This window comes from Equus quagga, chromosome 13 (assembly GCF_021613505.1).
Source record: "Equus quagga isolate Etosha38 chromosome 13, UCLA_HA_Equagga_1.0, whole genome shotgun sequence".
NCBI classification, from domain to species: Eukaryota; Metazoa; Chordata; class Mammalia; order Perissodactyla; family Equidae; genus Equus; species Equus quagga.
In genome coordinates, this window is record NC_060279.1 from 3,808,941 (window position 1) to 3,834,828 (window position 25,888).

Genomic DNA, 25,888 nt, shown 5'->3' on the forward strand with positions numbered 1-25,888 from the left:
GTTTATGAAGACTATAGAATTTTTATATCACCCAGAATTGCCAGTTGACCATCACCATGGGGTGTGAGTGTGGGGAAGGGATTGCAGAGGGGAGCACAACCACCCAGTTTACCATCCAGAGCCCTCTCTGTTAAAAGAAATGTAGCCCTGGCCGCAAGGTTAGTCACACCACAGTGCTCTCCCAGCTTCTATCAGAGGTCCCTCCCCATCTAAATAGCAGGTGTTTTTTTCCACCCCCTCTAAGCTGACTTGGGGCTGAGGTACAGTTGGTTTCATTCTTCTAGATCCTTGACTTTTGACTATGCCCTGGAGGGACTTTGAATAGGCAGCCCCAAGCAAGAGGTATGGAGAAGAGTGTGCCCTTCTCCCAGCCCTGCTGCCCAGTGTCAGTGTCCGAAGAGCCAGCCAGGAGGGAAAGCGTTAAGTGGGGCCTGCTCTCGGGCCTGGGTCCTGAGCCTGCATTCCTTCCTCCCAGAGATCTGCCAGGCCGTGGGGCCAGAGGCTAAATTTAGAAGGTAGCTAAGGTTTCCTGTTAACAGCTGTCCTGCCCCTCAGAGAAGAGGCACTGAAGAGAGGAGAGAGACTGGGCCCTCTCACTGGTCGGAGCTTCTGGCCATTTTGTCTGGGCCCCTCAGCCCTTGGGTGCCTGCCCCGTGGTGTGGAGACATAGGAAGATCAGCCACGGTGAGTGCTTCTCCCTTCATTTTGTCCTGTGAGCCCAGGACTTCAAGCAAAGGGGCAGCAGATCTGCCTGCGTGTTGGGGCCCAGCCATGTCTGGAACCAGCTCCTGGGGGATTTCACGTTCTTTAATAGGCTGTGGGATGGCGCCAGAGCCAAAGGCGACAACTCCTGTGGCCTTGGTTAGAGACACTGAAGGCGGCTAGCTGCACTTCCCCGAGTAGAGTCAAGAAGTGTATGCACATGTGCAGGTGGAGTGTGTGCTTACGTACGTGTACGCGTGTGCACAGGTGTGTGTGAGTGCGCATGCCAGGAGTTTCACCCGAAAGATCTTTCTGGTCTGGGGAATTCACCGTCTTTCAGCTGTTTTAGCCACAGTTAAGGTGAACTTCTGGTTCCCCTCATTGCTTCCTTGCTGTCATCTGTGGAAGGAGCCAAGTTGTCACTTCTTAAATATTGTGACTCCAAGGTGGACTGGTTACATGGCCAGGGTGTGTGTCTTGGTTCCTGGTGACAGTGGCTGGGCCGAGTCTGACTAGGTTTCCCCCGTGGGTCCTTCCCCACCAGGGTATTAGCATGTGGTGGCCTTCCCATTCCTAGCTGCACTGAGGTGACGTCACTGACACACCTCTTCCCCTGCAAAACCTCCAGAACCAAAGTCCCTAACTGCCTTTTTCATACCAAACTTACAGAGGCTGACAGGCTGTCATGGCGACAGGTGGGGACCCAGAGGAGGAGCAGGTAGTCCCAAGTGAAGAGGATGAAGCCGACGTGCGGTCCGTGCAGGCCCGGTACCTCCGGAGCCCCTCCCCAAGCCAGTAAGTGTGCCCTTGCTGAGTTCCACACCCCTCCAGCCATGGCGGGAGCGGGCTAGGGAGCATGATGAGGAGTGGGCCCAGGGAGCCTGCAGCCACCACCTTACATTCGAGTAACATTACCTAGTACTTTTTGTGTGTCATTCTTTCTGGAGGAGGCAAGCCTCCACACGGACTGCATTGCAGTGTGGCGTGGTAAGTGCTAGAATTAGTACTCCTGGGGTCTAGTGCGGGGTGGGCCAGGGAGAGGAGCTGGGTCAGAGGGTTGTAGGAGGCTCCCTGGAGGAGATGATGCCGGGTCTCAACCTCGAAGGATGAGGAGGAGTCTGGCAGGTCTACCTGATTGCCTGGGACTGAGGCCGGATAGGGGCGGTAGACCAGAGACTGTAGGAGAAGGCGTCGGGATAGGAGGCGGCCTGTAGCCAGGCCGTGGTACTGAGACAATTTCGCATCTGTGATCAGCTGTGTCTTTCAGACTGGGATCTGTACATGCCTGGGAATAAGTGGCAGCGTGCCCAGGGGCAGATAAACGTGATGCATCTTCCTGGAGAGTCCTCTTTATTTTATGACAGGTTATTTAAAACTTTCTTTTACATAAAATCACTGAGGATATATTATGATGTACAATAAAAAAATTGCATGAAATCTTAAGAAATACCACAGGACATCAAAGAGAAGCTTAACTTCCCGCTAAAGCAATGGTGTGTGTGCCCATCCATTTTCTTCTGCCATAAATAATAGTAGTGGACCCGACTTCTAATCTTAGCCCTGTCACCAAATTTATGTGAGAATCACTTTAACTTTTGAGCCTGTGTCTCCTCATCTATAAAAAGGGAAGGAAAGCCCCAGCCAGACTCTCTGAGGTAACTTTCCCTGCCGGGTCTCCTGGGGTCTCACAGGCTCCTGCCTCTCCGGGCTGGGGAGGCCTCCCCTCTGGAGTGAACTGGGAGCGCGGGCAGGTGCTCATCACTCACAGGCTGGGGCACTTTGTCCAAATGGAGCTCGGGGGCATTTCCTTGAAAATTCAGCAAAATGTTCCTACTTAGAAAAACTGTCAGGATTGAGAGGTTTAAAATACACCCCTCCCCCTCTATGCTCCCAGACAAGGCGGAGGCAATTTTCTGTGGTTGGGGTAGGTGACGGCTTTGTGTCATAGAGGGTATTTTTAGCTGCTATAGCAAATGGACTTTTCCTTCTCACTCAGATAAACGCCAAAACAGCTACCCGAGCAGGGATTCAGGAACTGAGGCTCCTTCTATCTTGTTGGTCCTCCATTTTGAGGCATTCTCTCCTTAGCCTCCCACCTGCTGGTCCGCCTTCTAGGCAAAAACAGGCTCAGCCCGAAAGCCCCACTATGTGGAATGGGTTGAGCGTCCTAAAAGCATGGTCCCACACCCAGAGCAAATTTTCTCCAGGTTCTCCGTGACTCCTGCTGAATCCTCTTGCTGCTGATACCCTTCTTGGTTTGCGCATACTCCTGAGCAATCAGTTTTTAGAAGCTCATCCCAAATCGGCTAGTCCTTTTCAGAAATTTTCAAAGAAGGCAAACATACGGTGACACTTCATAGACTATCCCGCCCTACAATGATCATCATAAAATCTGAGGTATAAACCATTACAGCCACACTGGCTTTGAGTTATCCTCCAGTCAACCTCACTGCATTACACAGAACAGCCCAGATGAATGACTCTAGGGTATCTTTAAAAATGAAAAGACAATCCACAGACTGGAAGAAAATTTACAAATCACATATCTGATAAAGAACTTGTATCCAGAATATATAGGAAAAACCCTAAAAACCCAATAAAAAGAAACAAACAACCCAATTAAAAAATGGACAAGAGATTTGAACAGATTCTTCACCAAAGAGATATGTGGACAGCAAATAAGCACGTGAAAAGACGCTCAAAATCCTTAATCATTAGGGAAATGCAGATCAAAACCACAACGAGATACCATTACATCCCTGTCAGAATATCTAAAGTTGAAAAGACTCACCATACCAAACGTTGGTGAGAATGTGGAGTACCCGGAAGTCCCACTGCTGGTGGGAACAGAAAATGGTACATTATAAAACTGTTTGTCAGTTTCCTAAAAAGTTAAACATACACCTATGCCTGTATAACCAGTCATTCCACTCCCAGGATTTACCCAAGAGAAATGAAAGCATATGTCCATCTGAAAACTTGTACACGAATGTTCACAGCAGCGTTACTTGCAACAGCCTAGAAACAACCCAAATGTCCACAACAAGTGAACGATAAGTACAGTGCGGTATACTTATACGCTGGAATACTATTCAGCAGTAAAAAGGAATGAGCTCTTGATTCATACAACAACACAGATGAATCTCAAGATAACTATGCTTAATGAAAGCAGTCAGACAAAAAAGAGTATATACCATATGATTTGATTTACATAAAATTCCAGAAAATGCAAATGAATCTCTCAAGTGACAGAAAGCAGATCAGGGGTTGCCTGGGGAGGATAGGGCAGGGAGGGGGCAGAGGGAGGGTTCAGAGAGGCCCTGAGGAAACTTTGGGGGACGATGGGTAAGTTCACAACCTTGATTGTGGTGATGGTTTCCCAGGTGTCCACATATGTCAAACCTCACCAATCTGGACATTTTAACTATGTGCAGTTTGATTAACAAGTGTACCTCAAATAAAGCTGTTATTTTTTTTTAAGCTATGAAAGGAGAAATAAGCTATGAAAGGAGAGGCAGTATGGTACTGTGGAAAGAACTAAATGGTGTAATTGAGGCCGAAATTGAGGTCAGGTCTGCTCTTCCACTTATTAGCCATGAGAGCTTGCATAAGTTACTTAATGATAAAATTGGAATACCAGTTTTACCCAGTGGTAGAAATGAAATAATATTACATATATTCTCGTCCCTTCTTCCCGAGAAGGATACTTGACAACCAATTCCTCTCAGTAACTCATGATGTCAAGATGCTTTTATTTAACCAGAGTCCCACATACTCCAGTTAAAACACCATGTTTCTCTAATTCTGCCAAAAGCAAAACTGTATTCTAAGCAACTGACCATCACCCATTGCTATTGGGCCCCAGCCTGAACAGTCTTCCCTGTACTTAACAAATGCCTGAAATTCCATCCTTCTTGTCTTATCTCTTTAGCTAAAGGCTTGAGCCTTTTTAAAATTAAATTATGCACTGAGTCAGCAAATACCCCACCGACGGATTCTCAATCCTAGTTTCCTAAGGCTGCTGTCACAAATTGCCACAAACTGGGTTACTTAAAAACAACACAAATATATTCTCTCACAGTTTGGGAAGCTGCAAGTCCGAAATCAAGGTGTTGGCAGGGACACCCTCCTTCCGAAGGCTCAAGGGGAGGCTCCTTCCTTGCCTCTTCCTAGCTCCTGTGGGCTCCAGGAGATCCTGGGCTTATGGCAGCATCACTCCAACCTCTGCCCCCATCTTCACATGGCCCTCTCTGCTGTCTCTTCTCTGTGTCCTTCTTAAGAACCTTTGCCATTGGATTGTGGGCTCACCCTAATCCAGGATGATCTCCTCTCAAGATCCTTAACTTAATTATATCTGCAAAGATCCTTTTCCAAAGAAGATTGCAATCACAGGTTCTAGGAGACATATCTTTTTGGGGGGGCCGCCATTCAACCCACCACAGCCTTAGATCCAGCCCCGGGAGACACAACTCTTTCCTATAGAACCAGGACAGAGCCTTGCAAAAGCCAGCCACTGCCAATCCACCAGAGTTCGCATGGGGATGAAGTCTGCTTGCCGTCCTGGCAGGGAGTCTTGACATTTCCAACTTCATCTGTACATCTCATCCCAGGGTGAATTAAGAACCCGAGAAAGGGGTGTAGACAGGGGATAGTAGCGTGAAGTCTTCATTTTTGCCTGACTCAGAGACTGACCTCAAACACCTTAAATTCAAACCTAGCCACTGTGATCACTCTCTCTAGAGGAAACCCTGTGGCTAGAGAATCACCCATCTCCCAGCGAGGCAAATTTCCCTAGGTAATTCATGAGTTAACTCTAAAACTTAAAACCCTCTGTGCAGTGGGGCAACTTGGTGTGGCCCTCCTGTACCTGTCATCTCCTCCCAGTCACCCAGATGAGCACACTCTGCTTGTGATGCAAACCAACCTCAAGACAGGCGTTCCCTGCCCTTCCTCGCGAGGAGACTGTCACGCCCAGGCCCTCCCATGCAGGTGACCTGGGGCCCACCTCTGCCTCTTCTCTTCTTCCTTTACTCTGACCAGTTTTCTCTTCCTTTCCAAATAAGGACCAGACTTCTTTATCCTTCACTTGTTCTGATTCGAAGAATATTTTTCTGTTTTCCTTTCTTTCTTTCCAAGTCAAAATCCATTTCTTGCTTTGGCTTTTTGGATCTGAATTTTTGAAGCCTCTGCAGTGGTTTAGAACTCCTTGGTGATCTGGTCAGACCGTCTCTCGTGGTGGCATTATCGCCCCCCACCTCCCACCTCCTTCAGAGATTTTCCGGAACGGTGTTCTGCTTGCCTTTCCTACAGTGAGGCCTGTGTGCCTGGTGGTGGCGGGGCATGCAGTGTCAGGTCTGCGTGTCTTTGGAAATGGCTCCTCCTAGCTACCTTTTCTCTTTTATGTTTCTTTTTCCGTGAAGATTTTTCTGCCTCAGGTCTTTCACGAGGGCAGCTGGAAGCAGCTTGCTAAAAATCGATTTGCTTTAGTTTACTGACTTCTCTCCTTCCTTGGAGCCTGCACTTTGCCTGTGTGGTCACTTTCTCAGAAACCTGTTTCTTTTTTGCAAAAGCCAAATGAGGACACCCCCTCCTGGGCCTCTGCTTCCATTCCGTCTCCAAGGGACTACTTGAAGGGAAGTGATCTGCTGTCAGGGGACCTGGGGGGAAGGACCTTAATTCCACTCCATTCTGGGTCTTGACAACTTGACAATTGGTTTAAAGTGTTGGCTTTCAAACTTTGCTGACCATAATCCACAGTAGGGCATACCATTTACATCTCAACCCAGACCATGTATAAGTATGTATAAATTTTTTTTTTAAGTTTCACGAAATTATACATATGCTTACAGTGGATGATGCTATTCTATTTTTCTCTTCTTTCTTCCTTTTTTTCCCCCAGATGCTGGGCACAACTCATTGAATTGATTTTATAATACACTAATGGGTCACAGTCTGCAATTTTGAAAAACACAGGTTTAAAGAAAGCTGCACCAGTCTCTTGCTCTTGCTTAGGAAGTCCATCAAACTCCGCTTTATTGTTTCTTTCAATTCACCCTCAGGGCTTTTTAGCTGCTTCTTCCTGATCCTATGATGAGGTGTGTATCGATCCCGGAGCCTCTCTTTCCCTGCCTGTCTTTTTGAGCAGCCAGCGCTCGCTGCGCGCTCGCTGCGCGCTCCGCTCGCTGCTTTCCAATCAGGACGTGTGTCGTCCCACCCCATCTCAGGTATGGAGGTGGAGGCACAGACGCCCGTGGCCATAAATCAAAACCAGCAGGGCCGCCGCCTCACTGACCTTGTAAATATAAACAGGGCCAGTTGTCCACGTTTCGCCCTCCTTCCTCCTTTCTTTTGGCAATCCAGCTTCTCCGTGGAAAATGAGGGACCAGCTCCTCAAAGCCTGGACGTTGTTCTCCACTTGGGTCCTTTCAGATCCTACCCCCGCACCTGCTTTATTAGACTTAGTAAACTGCGTCTGTGGCAAAACGATTTGGTGACTGTTAGGCTAACATCTCCTCTCATAGCGGTTAACTCCTAAAAGCGCCTGTAATTTACATCCTCCATTCGATGACAACGCTGGGTAACGCAGGGGCTGTGCTTCCTGTTGCTCGCATTTTTGTATCAGCAGCCAAGAACAGACACACTGTGACGATGCGGAGGGACTCTGTTCTTAACCCTCCTCTTTTCTCAATCATATAAGCACCAGCTTCTCAGAAGTGTACTGGGTTGAGTCTTCAAATGTGATTTCTCAAATTTGCTGACTCATTAGCCAAGTTCATCCTTTACCGCCCACAAGAAAGGTGGATGTTTTTCAGTCATTTCTTTTTCAAATTTTAATTTCAAATTTTCCCCGTCAAACCTTAGAATTTAGGTGTATTTAGGACAGATTGTCAGTTCCCAGTATTTGTCACTTAAAACCAAATCCACACCATCTGCAGTCAACGTTGTTTAGGGAAGGTAGCTTGACTGATCCAGGGCTCGCGGATAGATAGCACCAGGCCAGGATCCCGGGACACCCCCGCTGGGAGTCTCACAGGGCCTCTCTGCACACCTGACGGGTGAGGGCTCCTCTTGCGTCTCTTTTCAGTTTGCGCCCGCTGCTTGGAATACTGATCACAGATGTGAGAAAGCCTCTGCTGAACGCAGGCCTGCAGGCTGAGAGCAACAAAGAAAAGCGCCTGACGAGGTGGGAGAAAGGAGGCCTCGCAGGAGGAAGCCCTTCTTAGGCCCAGAGCAGCACAAGGGCTCTCAGCCAGTTACCCTGGCAGGGCTTTGTTTTGATTTTTTATCCCCAAACCTCATTTTACATAATACTGACCCTTAATAAGCAAAATGATTATTTTATTAATCAAAATATAAATAATATTATTAACAAATAAAAGGATAAAACTCCCTTAATCAATATTGTTGAAATGGAAATGGGACTTACATTTATATAAAATTTGAGGCTCTGACTTGAGTGTTATGAAATATTGCTATTTTAAAGCCGAGACTGCCCTGAGTCTGGGCCCAGCACGGCCACGGGGTCCAGCGTGGTGGCCGGGCTCTCTTGCGCATATTGGCATTACTTGTGTTACTTCCCAACTGCACACATTTGAGTCGATCGCTGATGCTTACCAGGTTCACTATCACTACTAGGAGAAGAGCGCCTAGGTGTTTGCTCAGAATTCCCTTCTTAGCCCTTGGAATGCCACTGTCCCGTTATCTATTGCTGCTCAACAAATTACCTCAAAACGTCATGACTTAAAACAATGATTTTCTTTTGCTCCCCTTTTGGTGGGTCAGGATTTGAACAGGACTCCACTAGGCAGCTTGTCGGTGCCTCACGTGGCGTCAGCTGGGGTGGCCTGACGGGTGGGAGGATCCACCCCTAAGAGGCTGGTCCACACAGCGGGCTGCTGGCCAGGAGCTCAGCAGGCACTGTTGACCAACAGCCTTTCCAATGTAGTGGTCCTGGGGTAGCGGGACTTATACGGCAGCTCAGGGCTTCCACAGAGAGAGCAACGAGAGCAGGAAGGGGAAGCGGTCCTCAGGGTGGCTCAGAGGATGGCACAGTGCCACTTCTATTGGTGAGAGCATCACAGAGACCATCCAGATTCAAGGGGAGTGGACATAGACCCTACCTCTCTGTGCAAGGGGTGCCACGGATCTGGGCCACATTTAACCCACCATAAGAAAAAACTGCTAATTGCCAACACAGGCCTTCCAAGATTGTGCCCATCTTGGCCTCAGGCCAGACTTTGTGCTAGATGCTGAGAACACAACAGTCAGCAAGGTACCTGCCATGGTCCCTGCCCTCAGGGAGGACATGGTCTAGCACAGGAGACAGATGTGTATCAAGTGATTTCATAAATAAATGTAAAATTGCATCTGATGGAAGTGCCATCAAGGAAAGGGGTATGGCACAATAGGAGGTGGAGATCAGGGAAGACTTCCCTAAAGAAGCAATGATCCCACTAAGATCTGGAAGATGTGTGAAGAGGGGGAGGACTGAACATCCAGGTATTGGAAATGGGCTTCTGCAAAGTTCCTGGACAGAAAGAAACTTGGTGAGGACGGGAAGCCAAAAGAAGACCAGTGGACTGGGAAGGAGTGAGCCAGAGGAAACCCAGGGCAAGCTGAGGCAGAGAGGAAGAAGGGGCCAGAGACTGCGGGGCCTTGGAGGCCATTGGGTTTGATCCCCAAGGTGGTATGTGGACACCTTGCCCAGTGCCTAGCATATTCCATCCATTCATCTAGCCATTCGTTTGTTCATCCATCTACTCATCATAGCCACCACCCACTTGATTAGTCATCAAACTCTGCCTGATCATTTTCCATGTGCTGGAAATACAGGGGTAAATAAGACTACCTAATCTGTACCTTTACAGAGCTCACCCCTCTCCCCAAGGTGTTCTAGTCTTTATTACCTTCAGCAAGCAATGAGATGTCTAAAGACTTCTCTAGTTCTAACATCCAAGGATAATGTCCCACAAACCTCACCCTTCATCCACCCCCACTCCCAGTCATGCTTATTAGAAAATGTATCTTCTGGTCACAAGGTGTACTCAGTGCTAGAACGGGAATGATTCAACACACTGCTCTCCGAAATCACTCAGGAACCACCAATGAGGGTGCGACATTGTGCTGTCCCTTATACTGCATGAGCAGGTCTAGCCACATTCTGGGTAGAGTAACAGGCAGCTCCTTTCTTGTGGCAAAGATATTTCTTTCTCCATAGCCTTGCTGGCCTGAGCACACCCAAGGGTGTGCTTCTCCCAAGGGTGGACTCTGATGTTGTGGATGTCCGCCACAAGAGAATTGTTCTGCTAATCATTTCAATTCAGCTAAACTTATTCTAGCTCAGGTTAGCTCCATTCAGTTCAGCTGGACGCAGGTCAACTCACCCCAGTCCATCCATCCATCTACGCATCCATGCTTTCAACAAGTATTTTTAAAGTACTTTTCTGTATCAAAGTCTCTACAGGGCCTGGGGATCCAGCTGGGGTTGCTCCCACCAACCGACCCACCTCCCCTTTCTAATCTGAATGGTGTCAGCATATCTTGGTGGGGAGAAGATTGGACTTAGAGCAGGATTGCTCTGTCTTTGCAATTTAGCCCTGCCACTTACTTACTGCCTTGGGCAATTCTGTTAACCACTCCAAGCTATAGTTTTCTTATCTTAAACAGGAATAATAATACCTACTTCGTGGAAGTTTTGTCATGATTAAATTCATAGAAGGCACTCAAAAATGGTATCCATTCCCAACACAACGGATGAAAATAGACCAAGGAACATCAACGTCAAATTTCTAAACACTGGGAACCAAAAAGAGATCCTGCAGGTTTCTGTAAAGATAAAATAGGTCAATTGCAGGGATCAGGAAACATATTGGTTCAGACTTTTAAAAGCAAAAAGACAATGGACAGAAGTTCCAGTTCTGTTAAGATGAAAAATGCACCCTCACGGACTCTCCCATGGATTGCCCTTATAAAACCTGGACAGACAGATACAGCAGCTGTTGAGGACTCTGAAAAGTAAACAGTAGCAGGCAGAGTGAGGAAGAAGACCAGAATCCAAAGTACCAGCAAACCAGCAGCGTGAGCATCATTTCGTCTTCTGGAATACCCAGCCTTGACTCAAGGCAGTGTGACAGTGATGGCAGCAATAGCCCGAGGTGCCTAAAAAGTGGAATATGACTCAGCAATAAGAAGGAACAAATTATTGATTCATGCAATAGAACAGATGACTCTTAGATGCATTTTGCTAAGTGAAATAAGCCAGATCCAAAAGATTCCATTTATAGGATTTCACTTATATAACATTCTGGAAAAGGCCACACTATAGGGACAGAAAACAGCAGTGGTTGCTAGGGGACAAGGTGCAGGGAGAGGTTGATTATAAAGGAGCAGCAAGAAGGAATTTTTGCGACAAAAAAATGGTATTCATTAAAGCCTCTCACTTTTTTCATCCTCTCTGGACCATAGGAAAGACTATGTCAAAAAGACCCAAAGCTCACCCCAACCCCTGGAAAGGAGGAGAGCCCCCTAGGGGCACCCACCGCTACAGTGGGGTCCTAACGCTTGTTTCTGCTCTTGATTCACCATGCTCCTCCAAGGTCCCTTTGGTCACCTGTGCTGAATTCTTTCTGGAAAATTGCCTTGACATGTACCTAAGTTACTTTATTGAATCCCTGGGCCCAGGCCGACCCTTGACTTCTTGTGTTCAGGATCAGGGTGGTGCATGTGAGCACATCTTCACGTTTCCCATGGCGCTGTCTGGCCTTTCATTCTTAGCCCACTCCCTCACAAGCAGGAAGAAGATGCTGAGCGTGGAGGGAATTGGGGCAGTGGACCCAGCCCAGCAAGGCCCAGAACCCAGTAGAGGTACAGTTAGGGACATCCTATAGTACTGATAGCAGAGGAACAGGGACAGGAGAAAAAAACTAGCAGCAGGTGGGAACACAAGGGTGGGAACACAGTAGAGAAAGTGAAGCCACATCAGGGTGAGTCCCCCAACCACAGACATATCCTCTTTCCTCCACAGCCTGGACTACCATGTTATTAACATCAACTCACATGGGGGCCAGCTCTGGTCTGAAAACAGATGGACGACTGAACCACAGGGACCCAGCATTCTGCATTCTCAGGTTGCCTAAACTTAGGAAGGCAGTCCCTGTGTCCCTCACTGTTTTTCAGTTGTGGTTAACCAGAGCCAGATTTCTAAAAAGAATGCCTTCCATTCAGATGCTGTCCAGAGTCATCTCACATGAATACTCCTTCTCTTAGGTACTCACTGGTCTCAGACGCAGAAACAGAAAGCATCTTCATGGAGCCCATTCACCTCTCCTCAGCTGTGGCAGCTAAACAGATCATCAATGAAGGTAATGCCGTCAGAAGCTGGGTGGGAGCAGGGAGAGTCCAAGGGTCATCTGGAGACCCTGGGAGGGAGCCCATGGTGTGTGTCGGGGGGGGGGGGGGGGGGGGGGGGGGGGGCGTGTGCTCCTCAGGTGTTGCCCATCACGCTAAGAGGAGCAGATCCAAAGAAGGCAGTTCTGCCCACGCATCTCATCAACTTCACGGGATGGGGTGGGAATCATTACGCATCCGTGTGAACAGTTCTCTAGAGTCCACAGCCAGGGAGGCAGGTCTGATCTGCCACGAGGGTCTCCCATTCAGTTTCTCAGCTAATCTCGGAGGCCTGGGCTGGCATATGCTAGAGACACAGACCTGAGAGCCCAACAAATGGCTAGGAGCATCCAAAGAGTTCTGTTCAAAGGGACGTCTGCATTTAGATCTGCGTTTCCATGAGTGCTTAAAGATGTTTTCAAACTGAAGTGTGTGGGGAGGAGGCAGGGAAAGGGGGTTGGGGAGAGATGTCAATATTTACACAGGAGATTTTGGAGTGGAAAACAGACTATATTTCATTCAAGGATACTCATCCTGATTGGATGGATTTTTTTCTAATCAATTTTGGGCAAATAATCTTTCACGATTTCTTTCCTCCCCTTTCTCCTCCCTTTGCCCTGGTGTCTCTCTCACTTCTGCTGGGGTGGGGTGGGATAAGGCAACGCTGCTGATGACACAGTGCCCAGCTTTGGGCTTGGCTTGGCCTCCACTGCTGGTGGCCATGATTCCTTCCCTGGCCTTCAGTCAGAGAACCACACGTGCTGCTCCTTGTCCATATAACTCGAGGTCTTTCTCAGTCCCCTGGCCTTTGGGTCCCCACCAGAGTCCCTGAGGACGTCCTGGTCTCCTATACACTCCATGAGGAAATAGAAATTCTGCCTGCTCTTGCTTGTTGATCTGGACATCCCAGGAGGCCCTATCTTCTCAAAGAACTCTCTAATTTTTTCCATTTTCTGTTACCACCATACCCACGCTCTCTGTTACCTTGCTCCAAGCAAGGCCAAGGTGTCTTCGCCCCTGTCTAGCTCTCTCTCAATTGCTCCCAGCACCACCCCAGCTCTGGAGGCTCTTTCCCCTCCTGTGTGGTTGGGAATTTCCTTTACCTTCCATCCTGCATCATCGCTGCTCTGCGCTTCACTCTCTGGACCCCTCTCCAGGCTTTGGTTCTTGATGAGTAAGAATCCAGCTTTAGGAGTTGAGAGAAAAACATTTGTTCTCTTTGAAAACTTCACTGTCAAGTCTGTAGGATGCTGTGGACATTCAATGTTTAGATTGAACCCTAAAGCTGAGCAAAGCCTTTTTTATTCTAGGTCTTCTCTACCCTCCGCTTCTTGGGGGCATTAAGCCCAAGTTTCATTAGTCTTGGTGGCCAAAGGGTGGGGGGGGGGAGGAAAAAAACAATATATTACAGAGAAAGAAAAACGATCAGGTGATATTTCTAAACGATGCCCTGCTCACTGGAGATCAGAAAGGTAAAAATTTGTGTTGAGCCCTCTGTTTCCATGAAAGTCTGCAGAGGCTACACCTGCAAGAATGCGGAGCAGACGTTGGGGTGCTCCTCTCTTGTGAAGAAACCCCAGGTGGTAGAAAGAGACTAGAGGAACTGATGCAGGGAGAGAGGTGGAACTGACAGAGGCTGAGGCGTGAGCCAGAGACCCAAGGAAAGCAGGAGCTGCCAGTGGGAGAGGGGACATTTATTTTAATCCGAAAGGGAGGAGACCGAAACCATTCTGTTATATAAACAGCTGAGGAAGACAATGGTTCCCGGAGTTTTATTTTTCACATGGAGTAAAGGGAAAATATGGACGGCGAGGGGCTTTTACGTTTGCTATGTCAGCCCCCGGGAGAGCAGGGAGCAAAGCGAGCAGGAGAGAAAATAGGAAGGCTTCATCTATTTTTAAACAGAACAGGAGCTCTGGGATTGCAAAGGCTTTCTCTTTCTGCTTTTGAAACAGAGATCAGAGAGCGTTTAGAGCTGAGACCTCATGCAGGGATGTGGCGGCCCATCAGGGGCTGTAGGCGGGGGAGAAGAGAGGAGCTCTAGGAAAATGGAGTCCTCAGGCCCGGAGAACCCAGGACCTCCGGGATCCGCAGGCCGGGAGCAGCAAGCCCGGCCCCCAGAGACCTGTCGGAGCTCCTTCCGGGAAGGGCCAGGCGGGTCTATTTGCCAAATGTGGTTGCGCTCTTCACCGGCCAGGGGAGGAGACGGTGCCAGCAAGAGGTTAGGGCCGGCGCAGAGGACACTCCTTTCCTAACTTCACTTCTTTCTTCTCTCTCTCTATTCAGTGTTTTGGGCTACTTTGTGGGAGGAAAGGTTTTGCTCTCTACTGCTCTTGTCTACCTTCTTGGAGAAAGGAAACATCTTACCACCCCCCCCCCCCCCCCCCCCCCCCCCCCCCACCATTTGATAAATTGGAGCAAATATATCAGGACAAGGAGATAGAAGTTCACGCGAGACATGGGTGAATGGAATTTGCATTCATTTGGAATTGAAGCTCTTCTGGCCTGTTGTCATAAAGGCCCTGAGTCCTGTGTTGAGACTGGCCTCGGAGCTCATGGCAAACCTTTGCCACCTGTCGGAGAGCTGGGAGGCTGACAGCCACAGGCGCTACGCTACACTCCAGGGGGAAGAAGCAGACAATAAATGAAACAAACAAGTAAATTAAATGTGTATTAGAACATGACCTTGCATAAATGACTGCAGAAAGTTTTACTTTTCCCAGCATTATTTGCATTCCATATGTAACGGAGTCAATGAAAGAATGCCATTTATTCATTTAGTAAATGCTTCTGAGCATCCACTTTGTACAGGCACTATGGGGGTTATAAGTATGAGTCAGGCTTATACCAGGTATAGACATAAGGACCTCAGGCTACAAAATGATCAGCCAGCTTTAGAGAAATACGGGAGGAAGTAAGGGAAACAGGCGTCCCTTTACCCACACCTATGCACCATGCTGCTGCTGATCCCGACCACAAAAGTCCAGGCAGCACAGGGCTCCTGGGCCCCATGAAGTCCTTCCTGGAGGCCCTGCTGGCATTTCACCCTATGCCCAGAGTCCTGGCAGCAAACTGGGCAAGAGTGGGTTCTCCCAGGGAGCAGGGAAGGCCACGGTATTCCTAATTCTTTGATGAGAATGCTGCCTGTCTCCTCTAGAACTCAAGCCTCCGGGGCTCAGAGCCGAGGCAGAGTGTCCAGGCATGCTGGAGTCTGCTGAGCAGTTGCTGGTGGAGGACCTGTACAACCGCGTCAGGGAGAAGATGGACGACACCAGCCTGTACAACACACCCTGCGTCCTGGACCTACAGCGGGCCTTGGTCCAAGACCGCCAAGAGACACCCTGGAATGAAGTGGATGAGGTCTGGCCCAACGTCTTCATAGCAGAGAAGTGAGTCTGACTGCTGGGTCATGACCCTTTGTCCTACCCCTCTGGATAGTGCCTGAGAGAGATGAAACTCCCCCAACTTCCATTAAAGGACCCAGTAGCTCCATCCAGCAAACTGAAGCTGCCTGACCACTCACCCAGCCCCTGCCTTGGAGAAAGGCCCCACTCACCCACCTGCACACAGAGATTCAGGCAAAACACTGGCACGATTGCTCATCCTCCCCCCTCCTGCCAGGCTCCTGTCATAGCCTTCCCCTCCAGGTGCCTGCTCTGGGCCTTCTTTCTTGCCGCAGAGACTTGCCAACACACACCCCACTATCGCCATCATCCCATGACATCTGTAACAACCAGATAATGGGACATCCGGAGCCATTGACAATCTTGATTTTTATATGTATTTGCCAAGTTATGAAAACGTTCACAATATAGTAAGAGGATAAATAGGTTACAAAACAACATATATACAGTATGATGCTAATTGAGTAATATTTGGATGTGTATACGTGTATGTGTGCATGTTTACAAAGAGAACAAATTAGAAACAAATGTGATAAAATGGTAACAGTAATCCTCTCTAGGAGGTGGTTCTACAAGTGATTTTATATTCTTCTTTTGGTTTCTTTGGAATTGTACAGATTTCCTAGAGTAAACATTTATTGTTTTTATAACCAGAAAAAAACGTCATTTTTAGAAAGTTTATCAGTGGTTTCCAGAACAAAACCCAAACAATCACTCACGTCCTCTTCCTTCAGGGTCTTGCCAGTGTGTACTTGGTACCAATAGGTTAGTTTGTGAACCTAATTTTGCAGATCCATTGACTAATTACTAAGACATTCTCCCAGTGTACTTACTAACACATCCAGAAGCAAAGGAGGGAATTCGGGCCCCAGGGCAGGCAGGCAGTTGAGAAAAGAGCTCGGACATCGGGTCTCATACTCCACCACGGAATAATCAGTTGCCCAGAACCTGATTCCTAGAGTGGGGCACCAAGTCCTGAGCGATCTCTAATTACCTCTGTTGACCCAGAAGCATTCACATGGTGGGTACCAGGGACCCCAGGCATCTCCAGATAAAGTCCTCGCTGCTTCTTGGGCAACCCTGGTCTCAGGGCCTCATCAAACTAAGCTCCACTTATTCCACTGCAGAAAAAAGAGCTCTGAACTAGAAACCAAAAATACCAGCTCTTGTTCAGAATCTTTTTCTCCTTTCAGTCTCAGAAAGTCACAAAAGCTCTCTGATTCATTTTTATAATCTTCAAATGGAAATAAAAATAGTTGCCCTATCTACCTCTTAAGTTTATTATTAGGGTAAAATAAAATAATGTATGTGAAAGGACTTCAAAAAATATAGCATGCCATATCAATGTGAAGCACACTTAATTTTATTATTATTTTTGTCTGCCACTTTTGGGTCTTTATGAATGTCCATTCCCAGGACATGGGATTTTAAACTAGAGATCTTTGGACTCTTTGAAGGTTTTCTTACACATCAGTCTTGTTCTCCTCTTCATCCTGCCCTCTCCTGCCTAGCTCCCCACCCCTTCTCTCTCTTGCTGTGGCCAAGTCACTGCACCCTTTTATAACCGTGTCTGCAGTGAGCACATGGGGGAGCGGAGAAGGAGGCCCTTGCCCAGCTGTGGCCCTCCTGACCCGGCCGAAGCAGGCTCCCAGTCTTGGTGGTAATGCCCCTTTCTAGCTCTGACCCTTGCAAAAATGTCCCTGCCTTTTTCCCCCCAGGAGTGTGGCTGTGAACAAGGGGAGGCTGAAGAGGCTGGGAATCACCCACATCCTGAATGCTGCCCATGGCACTGGCGTCTACACTGGGCCTGAATTCTACACTGGCATGGAGATCCAGTACCTGGGTGTGGAGGTGGATGACTTCCCCGAGGTGGACATCTCCCAGCATTTCCGGAGGGCTGCCGAGTTCCTCGATGAGGCCCTGCTGACCTATAGAGGTGAGGCTCTGCTTGGGGAGAAGCGACCAGGGAACATTGTGAAAACCTGCCCATTGTCTGCCGTGGCTGGAGGTTATCTGTCTTAAGAAGACTTCATCTCATTCTAAGAGGAGGGGAAAGGAAAGGACCATCATTCATCCAATAAGCAATTATTGAGGGCCTGAGACCTGCCAGGCCTGTTCTAGGCTCGGCGGTGAAAGAGATAGACACAGATTCAGCCTTTGCCTCTTACAATGTAGTGAAGGCAGAAAAAAAGAAAAGTCAAATTCTGATAAGTGTGAGGCAGAGATCGTAACTGGGACGATGCGTTAGAGTCACTGGCGAGCTCCTTGGAAAGGCTGGGTGAGAAGGCCTCTCTAAGAAGGGGACATTTAAGCTGAGTGACAAGAACTAGCCATGGACAAGTTGGAGGAAGAGCATTCCTGGCCAAGGGAAGTGCTGGTGCAAAGATCCTAAGATGGAATCATCCCGGTGCGCTCAGGAAGCCACGGCGAGCGTTCTAGGGCTGGGTTAGCACAGGGCGAAGGTTAGAGGGCAGGACCCCGACATGCAGGAAGTTTAAGGCCAAGGTAAAGGGCTTCAAGGCACCTTGATCTGATCTATGTTTTAGAAAACTCCCTCCCTGGACGTTAGAGACCTGTGAGGAGGTGAGAGCGGGAGTGAGGAGAGCAGGGCTGAGGCTGCGGCTGCAGTCCCACTACGAGAGGAGGACAGCAGTCCACAGAGCCGATGGGGCATCCAGTGAGGAGGGGCAGGTGGGCGTTCAGCACCTGGTCTCCAGGACCCTGGCCTTGAGGCCAGGATTTGCTGTGCTCTCTCTAGACCTGGGACCCTGGGCCTTTCCTTTGTCCGGGGGAACCTCAGTTTCCTTGCATGTAGAACAAAGATAAGGCGATCTAGTCCTCCTACAATTGCTGTGAGGATTAACATTTTAAAAACGCATGTAAGGGCTTTCTTAGCACAGCACCTGGCAAATAATAAATGTTTAAAAAGTTATAGCCATTACTATAATAAATAATATCGTTATTGATTCCTGGGAACGACATTGCCTGTCATCACCAGTGGCCATTGGTGATGACAATGGCCAATGGCCATTAGCCACCAAGGGTAACTTCTAATGGAAAAAGCCATGTATCTACAGAGAGGGAATATCTTTATACGTATAGATTTTTATTAAAATATAATTAATGAATTTATAAATTTCATGTATATGAACTTTATATATATGAAACATTTTTCTTCTGTTTTCAATGCTTAAAAAAACACCCTACTTTTAAAATGCGTCCCTCTGACCACGTGGCCTTGCGTGTGTCTGCCCCCGTCCGTGGGAGACGGGGCGCGAGCGCGGTGGGGACGCGCGCGGACTCGGGCGGCCGGCGGCCCCGGGCTCCCGGCGGCTGAGCGCTCGCAGAGCGGAAGCGCGTCCCCGGGGCGGGAGCAGGACCCGAGGGTGGAGGGTGCAGGGTGGAGGGTGGAGGGTGCAGGGTGGAGGGTGGAGGGTGCAGGGTGCAGGGTGGAGGGTGGAGGGTGGAGGGTGGCGGGTGGCGGAGAAGACGGCGCGGGGAGCGGGAAAGTTTCTTGACGGGTTGAGGAAGGCGGCAGCATCCCCTCTGGGACGCCCACGTCGGGCTGGGTCCCCCGCCAGCAGCGGTGCAGCAGGGCCTGCGGGCGAGTGCATCAGCTCCGCCCTCCCGGACGCTGGTGGGACCCAGTGAGGTCCCCGTCACCTGCAGCGTCCGTGCGCCCTGCAGGCCTGTCTCCTGTCCCCTTGCTGCCATCAGCTGCTTTCAGCCTCACCTTCCCTTTTCTCCGCACCCCGCGGGCAGGGGAAAGTCCGTGTCCTTTCTGTCGTTGTTCCCTTTTGGGTACTTCCTACTCGGCGGCAGAGAGCTGTCACCGCCCCTAGACTTACCCCCGGAGCCTGAGTTTCTGTGATTTCTCTACTCCAGGATGCTTCGGGGTCAGTTCTTAACTAGGAGGAAGGCGAAACTAACCCCAGGTGCTGGCGCCGTACACAGTTGTCGCAATGACCTCGGGAGAGAAGGTTATTTACATTTTACAAACGGGAAAATTGAGAAGGTTCAGTGACTTTGCCACGGTGTGATAAGGGAGGTTCTCTTGGTTGGTAGTTAGTAGACAGCATCTCAAACTACGTAGTGATTAGCAAAGGCATTAATTATAACAAAGATGAAGAAATGCAAAGACAGGAATGTGGTCCCAGGATGATTTAGAGCAAGGACTGGACGGCCTCAGGACTCCCTGTTTCCATCTTGTCTTCCTCTCTCTGCCTCGGAGAGCATGGCCCTCCACGGGCCTGAATAAACGGCTGACTTCCTGCCTCAGTCCCATTTCCAGATTCCCTAGGGAGAGAATTTGTCTGGCAGACTCCTGTCCTTTGTCTACCCTGAATTCTATCCGTGGGGGCGAGGGGGTGGCCTCTGGGCAAGTACTTCTTGTTTTCCTGGTGTGGAGAGGGGGACAGTTCTGAGGGAAAGGAGAATTACAAACAGGGAGGATACGACAAAAATGCCTGCCGTACAAAGGCATCCTGAGAATGGAGGCAGAACTTGAACCCGGTCTGCCTCAAGCCCCGTCGCTCTCTCCACCACCTGTACCCTTCAAGTTTTTTAAACAGAGGGACCACATCTAGATAGACCCCCTAAGCAGCCCGCTGCCAATAAAATAGTGACTGCGAATTGGAAAGAGACTACCTTCCTCAAGCCATTTTGCTGTTGGAAATTTGTTGTAAACGGAAAAAGTCTATTTTGCTTTCCACGGGGAAGGCGCCCCCTGGAGCTGTGCAGAGACACTGGGGAGGCCCGTGCCTAAAAGAGAGGATAGTGAGTCCTGTGGCCCAGACTCTCCCTTCTCCCTCAGGCTGCCCCTAGGCTTCTTGGAGGAACCCCAGGGTGCAAGGACCACAGCATAGGAAAGCCTGGCGCCCCAACCTGTCTCTGCCAGACAGAGTCCAAGGGGCATTTGCTGCCCTTATGAGGAAGCCCGGCTGCTTGTGTCCTGATGTGACTGGTCTGGTAACTCCACCTCTGAAGGAAGGGAGCGAGACTTTGGTAATAATTTACAGGGATGAATTATGGCCTGGTCGGTCTGCTAAGGGGAGGTCCTTGGTGAGGCACAGCTGGGCCGTGGGAGGAGAGAAGATGGCGAATCTGTAGATACTCCTTGAGCGGCTTTGATTCTGCCCACTTCCTTCCCTCCAGTGACTGCTGGCCCTTGGCAATACTGCCTTTCAGCATTACTAGGCCTCAGGTCCCCTCAAGTCTTGTCTTGGTCTCTGATCTGTGTGACACAGATGTGGTCTTCACTGGTGCAAAGATATACTAATAAAAGCCGCCCTCCCCATCCCATACTGTTAGATAGGACTCAACCGATTTAACAAACATCCCCAAAGATGGCGGCAAATCGAATGACAACAGCCTGGAGGGAGGTCTCCAGTGGTCCCCAGCTGCATTTGACACAGCCATTAGATGCAGGCATAGAGGGCATGTTTGTCACATTTATGGAGGAGGCAAAGCAGAGGGGGCCTAGGGGAGAACCCATCTACTGAACGGCAGAGTTGAGACTTGCAGAAATTTCTGCTGGGCTGTAACAAAAGGTTACATCTACCAAAAATGTTAATAGGAATTTGTAAAGTTATCCTTATGTTTAAAAAATGCTACAAGATAAGAAACATATGACTTAACGACAGTTTTTTAAAAAGCTTTATGGGTTTCAGTTGATATTAAAGATAATTTGAGGTCACTGTGTGACATGTCCACCTACACTGCAAGCTTAGATGGCATTGTTGAGGGCTCAGTGCCCAGACAGGGGGTGCTGAGGGGCCCACTCTTCTCTAGGTGGGTCAGTCCAAACCTGAAGTAGCTTGCTCCATCCTGACACAAACTCCTAAGAGAAAAACTGATAAATTAAAGTTTGACCTGGAAGAGAGTGGCTAGTGTGGTAATAGAACATGAAAAGACGTTCAAATAATGATTGAAAGACCCAGCATAACAAGGAAAAGAAAAAAATTAGCAAAGAATTTGACAGTTATCTTCTTAAAGATTTTTGTATGAAAGACCTGGTTCATACAGATGTGTTCATTATTGACCCCAGAATGTCAGAGCAGGAGCACTGGATGCCTGTTACAGAAAGTTACACGTTGGCCTAACGTGAAAAAGTTTTCTAAAAATTAGAGTGATCTAAATATGGAGTGAGGGGGTGTGTGTGTGTGCGCGCGTGTGCGTGGCTGAGATGCTGAACTCTCTATCACTGGAAGCATCCAGCAGAAGCTGGATGATGGATGATCCAGCACCAACGTTGTTGTTGGAAAGGGAATTCTCAAGTTTCAGCTGTGACTCGTGGTGTTTTCCAACACTGAGATTCCACGTCTCTGTGATTCATTCATCTTAGCCTCGTTTCTTTTCTCCTTTCTTCCTCCTTCCCCCATTCTTTTATTTCTCCTCTCTCTGGTGCTCGGTTTGGTGAGGAGAAAGTAGAAATACACTCTAGTGTTTCAAAAGTGGGGACAGTAGTCAGTTCTTTTTTCCCCACCCACTCCCCACTCCCTGACCAGGTTCAGGCAATGCAGAAAACGTTTCCACAAGCACAGGGCAGCCTCAGTGTTCTGTCTGAAATCTGTAACGTGGGGACAATGATGCCCATCCCTCACGGGACTTGAACATGGATGAATACCAGAGGCAATGTAAACATATTCAATCCAGCGCATCAAAACAGTGCTTAAAAAAAAACATACAAGGAAGCCACTGTAGTTACATCATTATCTCTTGTGCTTTCTTTCAGGGAAAGTCCTGGTCAGTAGTGAAATGGGCATCAGCCGGTCAGCAGCGCTGGTGGTGGCCTACCTGATGATCTTCCACCACATGGCCATCCTGGAGGCCTTGATGACTGTGCGTAAGAAACGGGCCATCTGCCCCAACGATGGCTTCCTGAAGCAGCTCCGGGAGCTCAACGAGAAGTTGATGGAGGAGAGAGAAGAGGAGGAGGGTGCAGACGAGGCTGAGGAGGGTGAGGATGTGGGGAGCACTGTCGGGGCCAGAGTACATGCTCTCACAGTGGAGGAGGAGGATGACACCACCAGCCACCTGAGTGGCTCCTCCTTGGGGAAGGCCAGCCAGGTCTCTAAGCCCCTCACCCTCATTGATGAAGACGAGGAGGAGAAACTATATGAGGAGTGGAAGAAGAGGCAGGGCCTCCCTACAGGCAAGGTCCCCCAGGGTGGAGAGGGCAGGCGCTCAGCCTCCTCTGGCCAGGGTGGGGAGGAGCCCGAGGATGAGGATGTGGAGAGGATCATCCGGGAGTGGCAGAGCCGAAATGAGAGGTACCAGGCAGAAGGGCACCGGAGTTGGAGTAGGGAGGAGGAAGTAGAGGAGGAGAGCAATGCTGGCTCCTTTGTGGGAAGAAGACGGAGGCACACCCTGAGCGAGAGCAGCACCTCAGAGAGTGTAACCAGCCGTGACATACGCATCCTGAAGCAGCAGCTGGAGATGAGCAGCCAGAACCAAGGTGGGAGACGCCGCTCTGACTCTGTGTCCACAGACAGCACCTGGGACATGTGGAACCAGAGGCTGCTGGAGATTGAGAAGGAAGCTTCCCGGAGGTACCACTCCAGGAGCAAGAGAGAGGAGGTGGACACAAGCTCAGAGGTGGGGAGCAGGGTGCGAGAGGATGATGAGGACAGTGTGTCCTCTGAGGCCAGCTCCTTCTATAACTTCTGCCACAGGAACAAGGACAAACTCACTGCCCTAGAAAGGTGGAAGATCAAGAGAATCCAATTTGGATTTCACAAGAAAGACTCAGAGGCAGGAGACAGCAGCAGTGAGCAAGGTGCAGAGGAGGCAGAAGGGGAGAAGAACCTCTCTGACGCCAGCCTGACGGCCTACCAGACCTGGAAGCTGAAACACCAGAAGAAGGTGGGCAGTGAGAACAAGGAGGAGGTGGTGGAGCTCAGCAAGGGAGAGGACACGGCCTCAGCCAAGAAGAGGCAACGACGGCTGGAGCTGCTGGAGAGAAGCAGGCAGACACTGGAGGAGAGCCAGTCCATGGCAAGCTGGGAGGCAGACAGCTCAGCTGCCAGCAGGAGCATCCCCCTGTCTGCATTCTGGTCTGCAGCCCCCTCGGTCAGTGCTGATGGGGACACAGCATCAGTACTCAGCGCCCAGAGCCACAGCTCCCACCCATCTCAGGCCGTAAGCAACGAGAGGGGATGCATGGCCTCCAACCCCACCACACCACTGCCTAACCTGCCAGTGGGGCCTGGAGACACAATTTCCATTGCCAGTATCCAGAACTGGATTGCCAATGTAGTCAGCGAAACTCTTGCCCAGAAGCAAAATGAATTGCTGTTGTTGTCCTGCTCGCCATCCGTTGCAAGCATAAAGGTAGCACCAGCAGTGGGCTGCCTGGGGGATGACCAAGTCTCCATGCTCAGTGGACAGAGCAGCTCCTCCCTGGGCAGCTGCCTGCTGCCTCAAAGCCAGCCAAGAGCCAGCTCTGACACACACTCCGTGCTGTCCTCCCACACTGCGCTGAGCTCGAGGACCGAAGGTACTGGGAGCAAAGTGAAGGGGACCAGCAAGCCTATCTATAGCCTCTTTGCTGACGATATTGACCTAAAGGAACTTGGCAGGAAGGAGCGGGAGATGCAGATGGAGCTGAGGGAGAAGATGTCTGAGTACAAAATGGAGAAGCTGGCCTCTGACAACAAACGCAGCTCCCTTTTCAAGAAGAAGAAGGTCAGGGAAGAAGAGGATGATGACGTGGGTGATAGGGACGAGGACACTGACAGCGCCATAGGGAGCTTCCAACATTCTTCCGGCAGTAATTCCCAAAAGCCTGAAACAGACACCTCCTCCTCCCTGGCTGTCTCTGATGGCTATGCAAGTGGCAGCAGAGCTGGCAAAGAGATGGATAGCAGTATTAACAGGTGGCTTAGTGGCCTCAGGACAGAGGACAAATCTCCTCCCCAAAGTGATTGGTCTGGAAGCTCCCGGGGGAGGTACACCAGATCTTCCCTGCTCCGGGAGACGGAGTCTAAATCTTGCAGTTACAAGTTCTCCAAATCCCGGTCAGAGGAACAGGACACCTCCTCCTACCACGAGGCCAATGGCGGCTCTGCAAGAAGCACCTCCCGGTTCTCTTCTTCCTCCACCAGAGAGGGGAGAGAGATGCACAAGTTCTCCAGGTCGAAGTTCAGTGAGACCTCAAGCTCCCGAGAGGAAAGCCCGGAGCCCTACTTCTTCCGCCGGAGCCCTGAGCCCTCGGAAGGGGAAGAGTCCCCGGAACCACGGCGTCCGAATTGGGCCAGGCCCAGGGATTGGGAAGATGTGGAAGAGTCGTCCAAGTCAGACTTTTCCGAATTTGGAGCCAAGAGGAAATTCACCCAGAGCTTCATGAGGTCTGAAGAGGAGGGAGAGAAAGAGAGGACGGAAAACAGAGAAGAAGGGAGGTTTGCTTCAGGGCGGCGGTCCCAGTATCGGAGAAGCACTGACAGGGAGGAAGAGGAAGAAATGGACGATGAAGCCATCATTGCTGCCTGGAGACGCCGGCAGGAAGAAACCAGGACTAAGCTGCAGAGAAGGAGGGAGGATTAAGCTGGGTCAGGTGGGCCTGGGCGAGACTGAGAACAAAGGAAGGAGCCATACAGCCCAGCACACGGCTCAGGGCACACATTGCCACTGCCCTTCGAGGGACAGGGATGTGGAAAGGGTCATCCAGAAGGGCAGAGCTGAAATGAGGGGTAGCAGGTAGAAGGGCACTGGAAGTAGGGTAGGGAGGAGGCCGTGGAGGAGAGCCATCCATGTGAGGTCTGCCTGTGGACTAGCTGACACGGTTTTCTGTTGCCCCACGTCCCCTAAGCTCTGGTGCTTCACTTGTGTATTTGAAAGCGTTCACCGCGCCCGGAGAGGTGAGCTTGCAAAGGCGCTAGAGCTTGTCCGAGACTCCAGCTCACCTGCAGGGAGGCTGGGAACACAGGCCATGGTGCTGTCTGTAGCAGTGTCATAATGAAACCCAGGAAATCTATCCTGTGGCAAGTCTCACCTCTCCTGGCAATGCTTGGTTCTGGTTGTTTCTTTGTAATGCTTGGATCTCCATTAAACTGGTATGTTGTCAACTGTTTCTTCTTCATTCTGGTCACTTTTAGCTCTTTGGATATTAGGAGAAACCCACTTTTAAAACACAGATGGAAAAATAAATAAATAAATAAAAACACAGATGGGTTATCACGAGCCAGCCTCACCTTGTTCCACAAGAGCTGTGCCTCCAGACAATACCACTATCATCTCATTATAAAAAATAATAATTGAGGGGCCGGCCCCAGGACCAAGTGGTTAAGTTTGCGTGCTCCACTTTGGCGGCCCAGGGTTTCGCTGGTTCGGATCCTGGGTGTGGACATGGCACTGCTCGTCAGGCCATGCTGAGGCGGCGTCCCACGTGCCACAACTAG

At 49.7% G+C, this 25,888-nt stretch overlaps 1 protein-coding gene across 1 annotated transcript; it reads left to right on the plus strand.

The window, feature by feature from the left end:
* Window positions 1–561: 561 nt before the first annotated feature.
* On the plus strand, window positions 562–25,557 carry STYXL2 (serine/threonine/tyrosine interacting like 2). The gene is made up of 6 exons (XM_046680433.1): window positions 562–684; window positions 1,372–1,497; window positions 11,968–12,062; window positions 15,245–15,476; window positions 17,210–17,427; window positions 22,225–25,557. Exons 2-6 carry the CDS (start codon window positions 1,388–1,390, stop codon window positions 25,032–25,034), a joined length of 3,465 nt encoding a protein of 1,154 aa, XP_046536389.1. The 5' UTR covers window positions 562–684; window positions 1,372–1,387; the 3' UTR covers window positions 25,035–25,557.
* The last annotated feature ends 331 nt before the right edge of the window (window positions 25,558–25,888 follow it).

Excerpts from the sequence above, each read along its gene's own strand:
- STYXL2 (XM_046680433.1), top strand. The coding sequence starts at position 1,388 with ATGGCGACAGGTGGGGACCCAGAGGAGGAGCAGGTAGTCCCAAGTGAA. Across the intron at positions 1,498-11,967 it reads CGGAGCCCCTCCCCAAGCCA|GTACTCACTGGTCTCAGACG; the intron begins GTAAGTGTGCCC and ends TCCTTCTCTTAG. Across the intron at positions 12,063-15,244 it reads TAAACAGATCATCAATGAAG|AACTCAAGCCTCCGGGGCTC; the intron begins GTAATGCCGTCA and ends TGTCTCCTCTAG.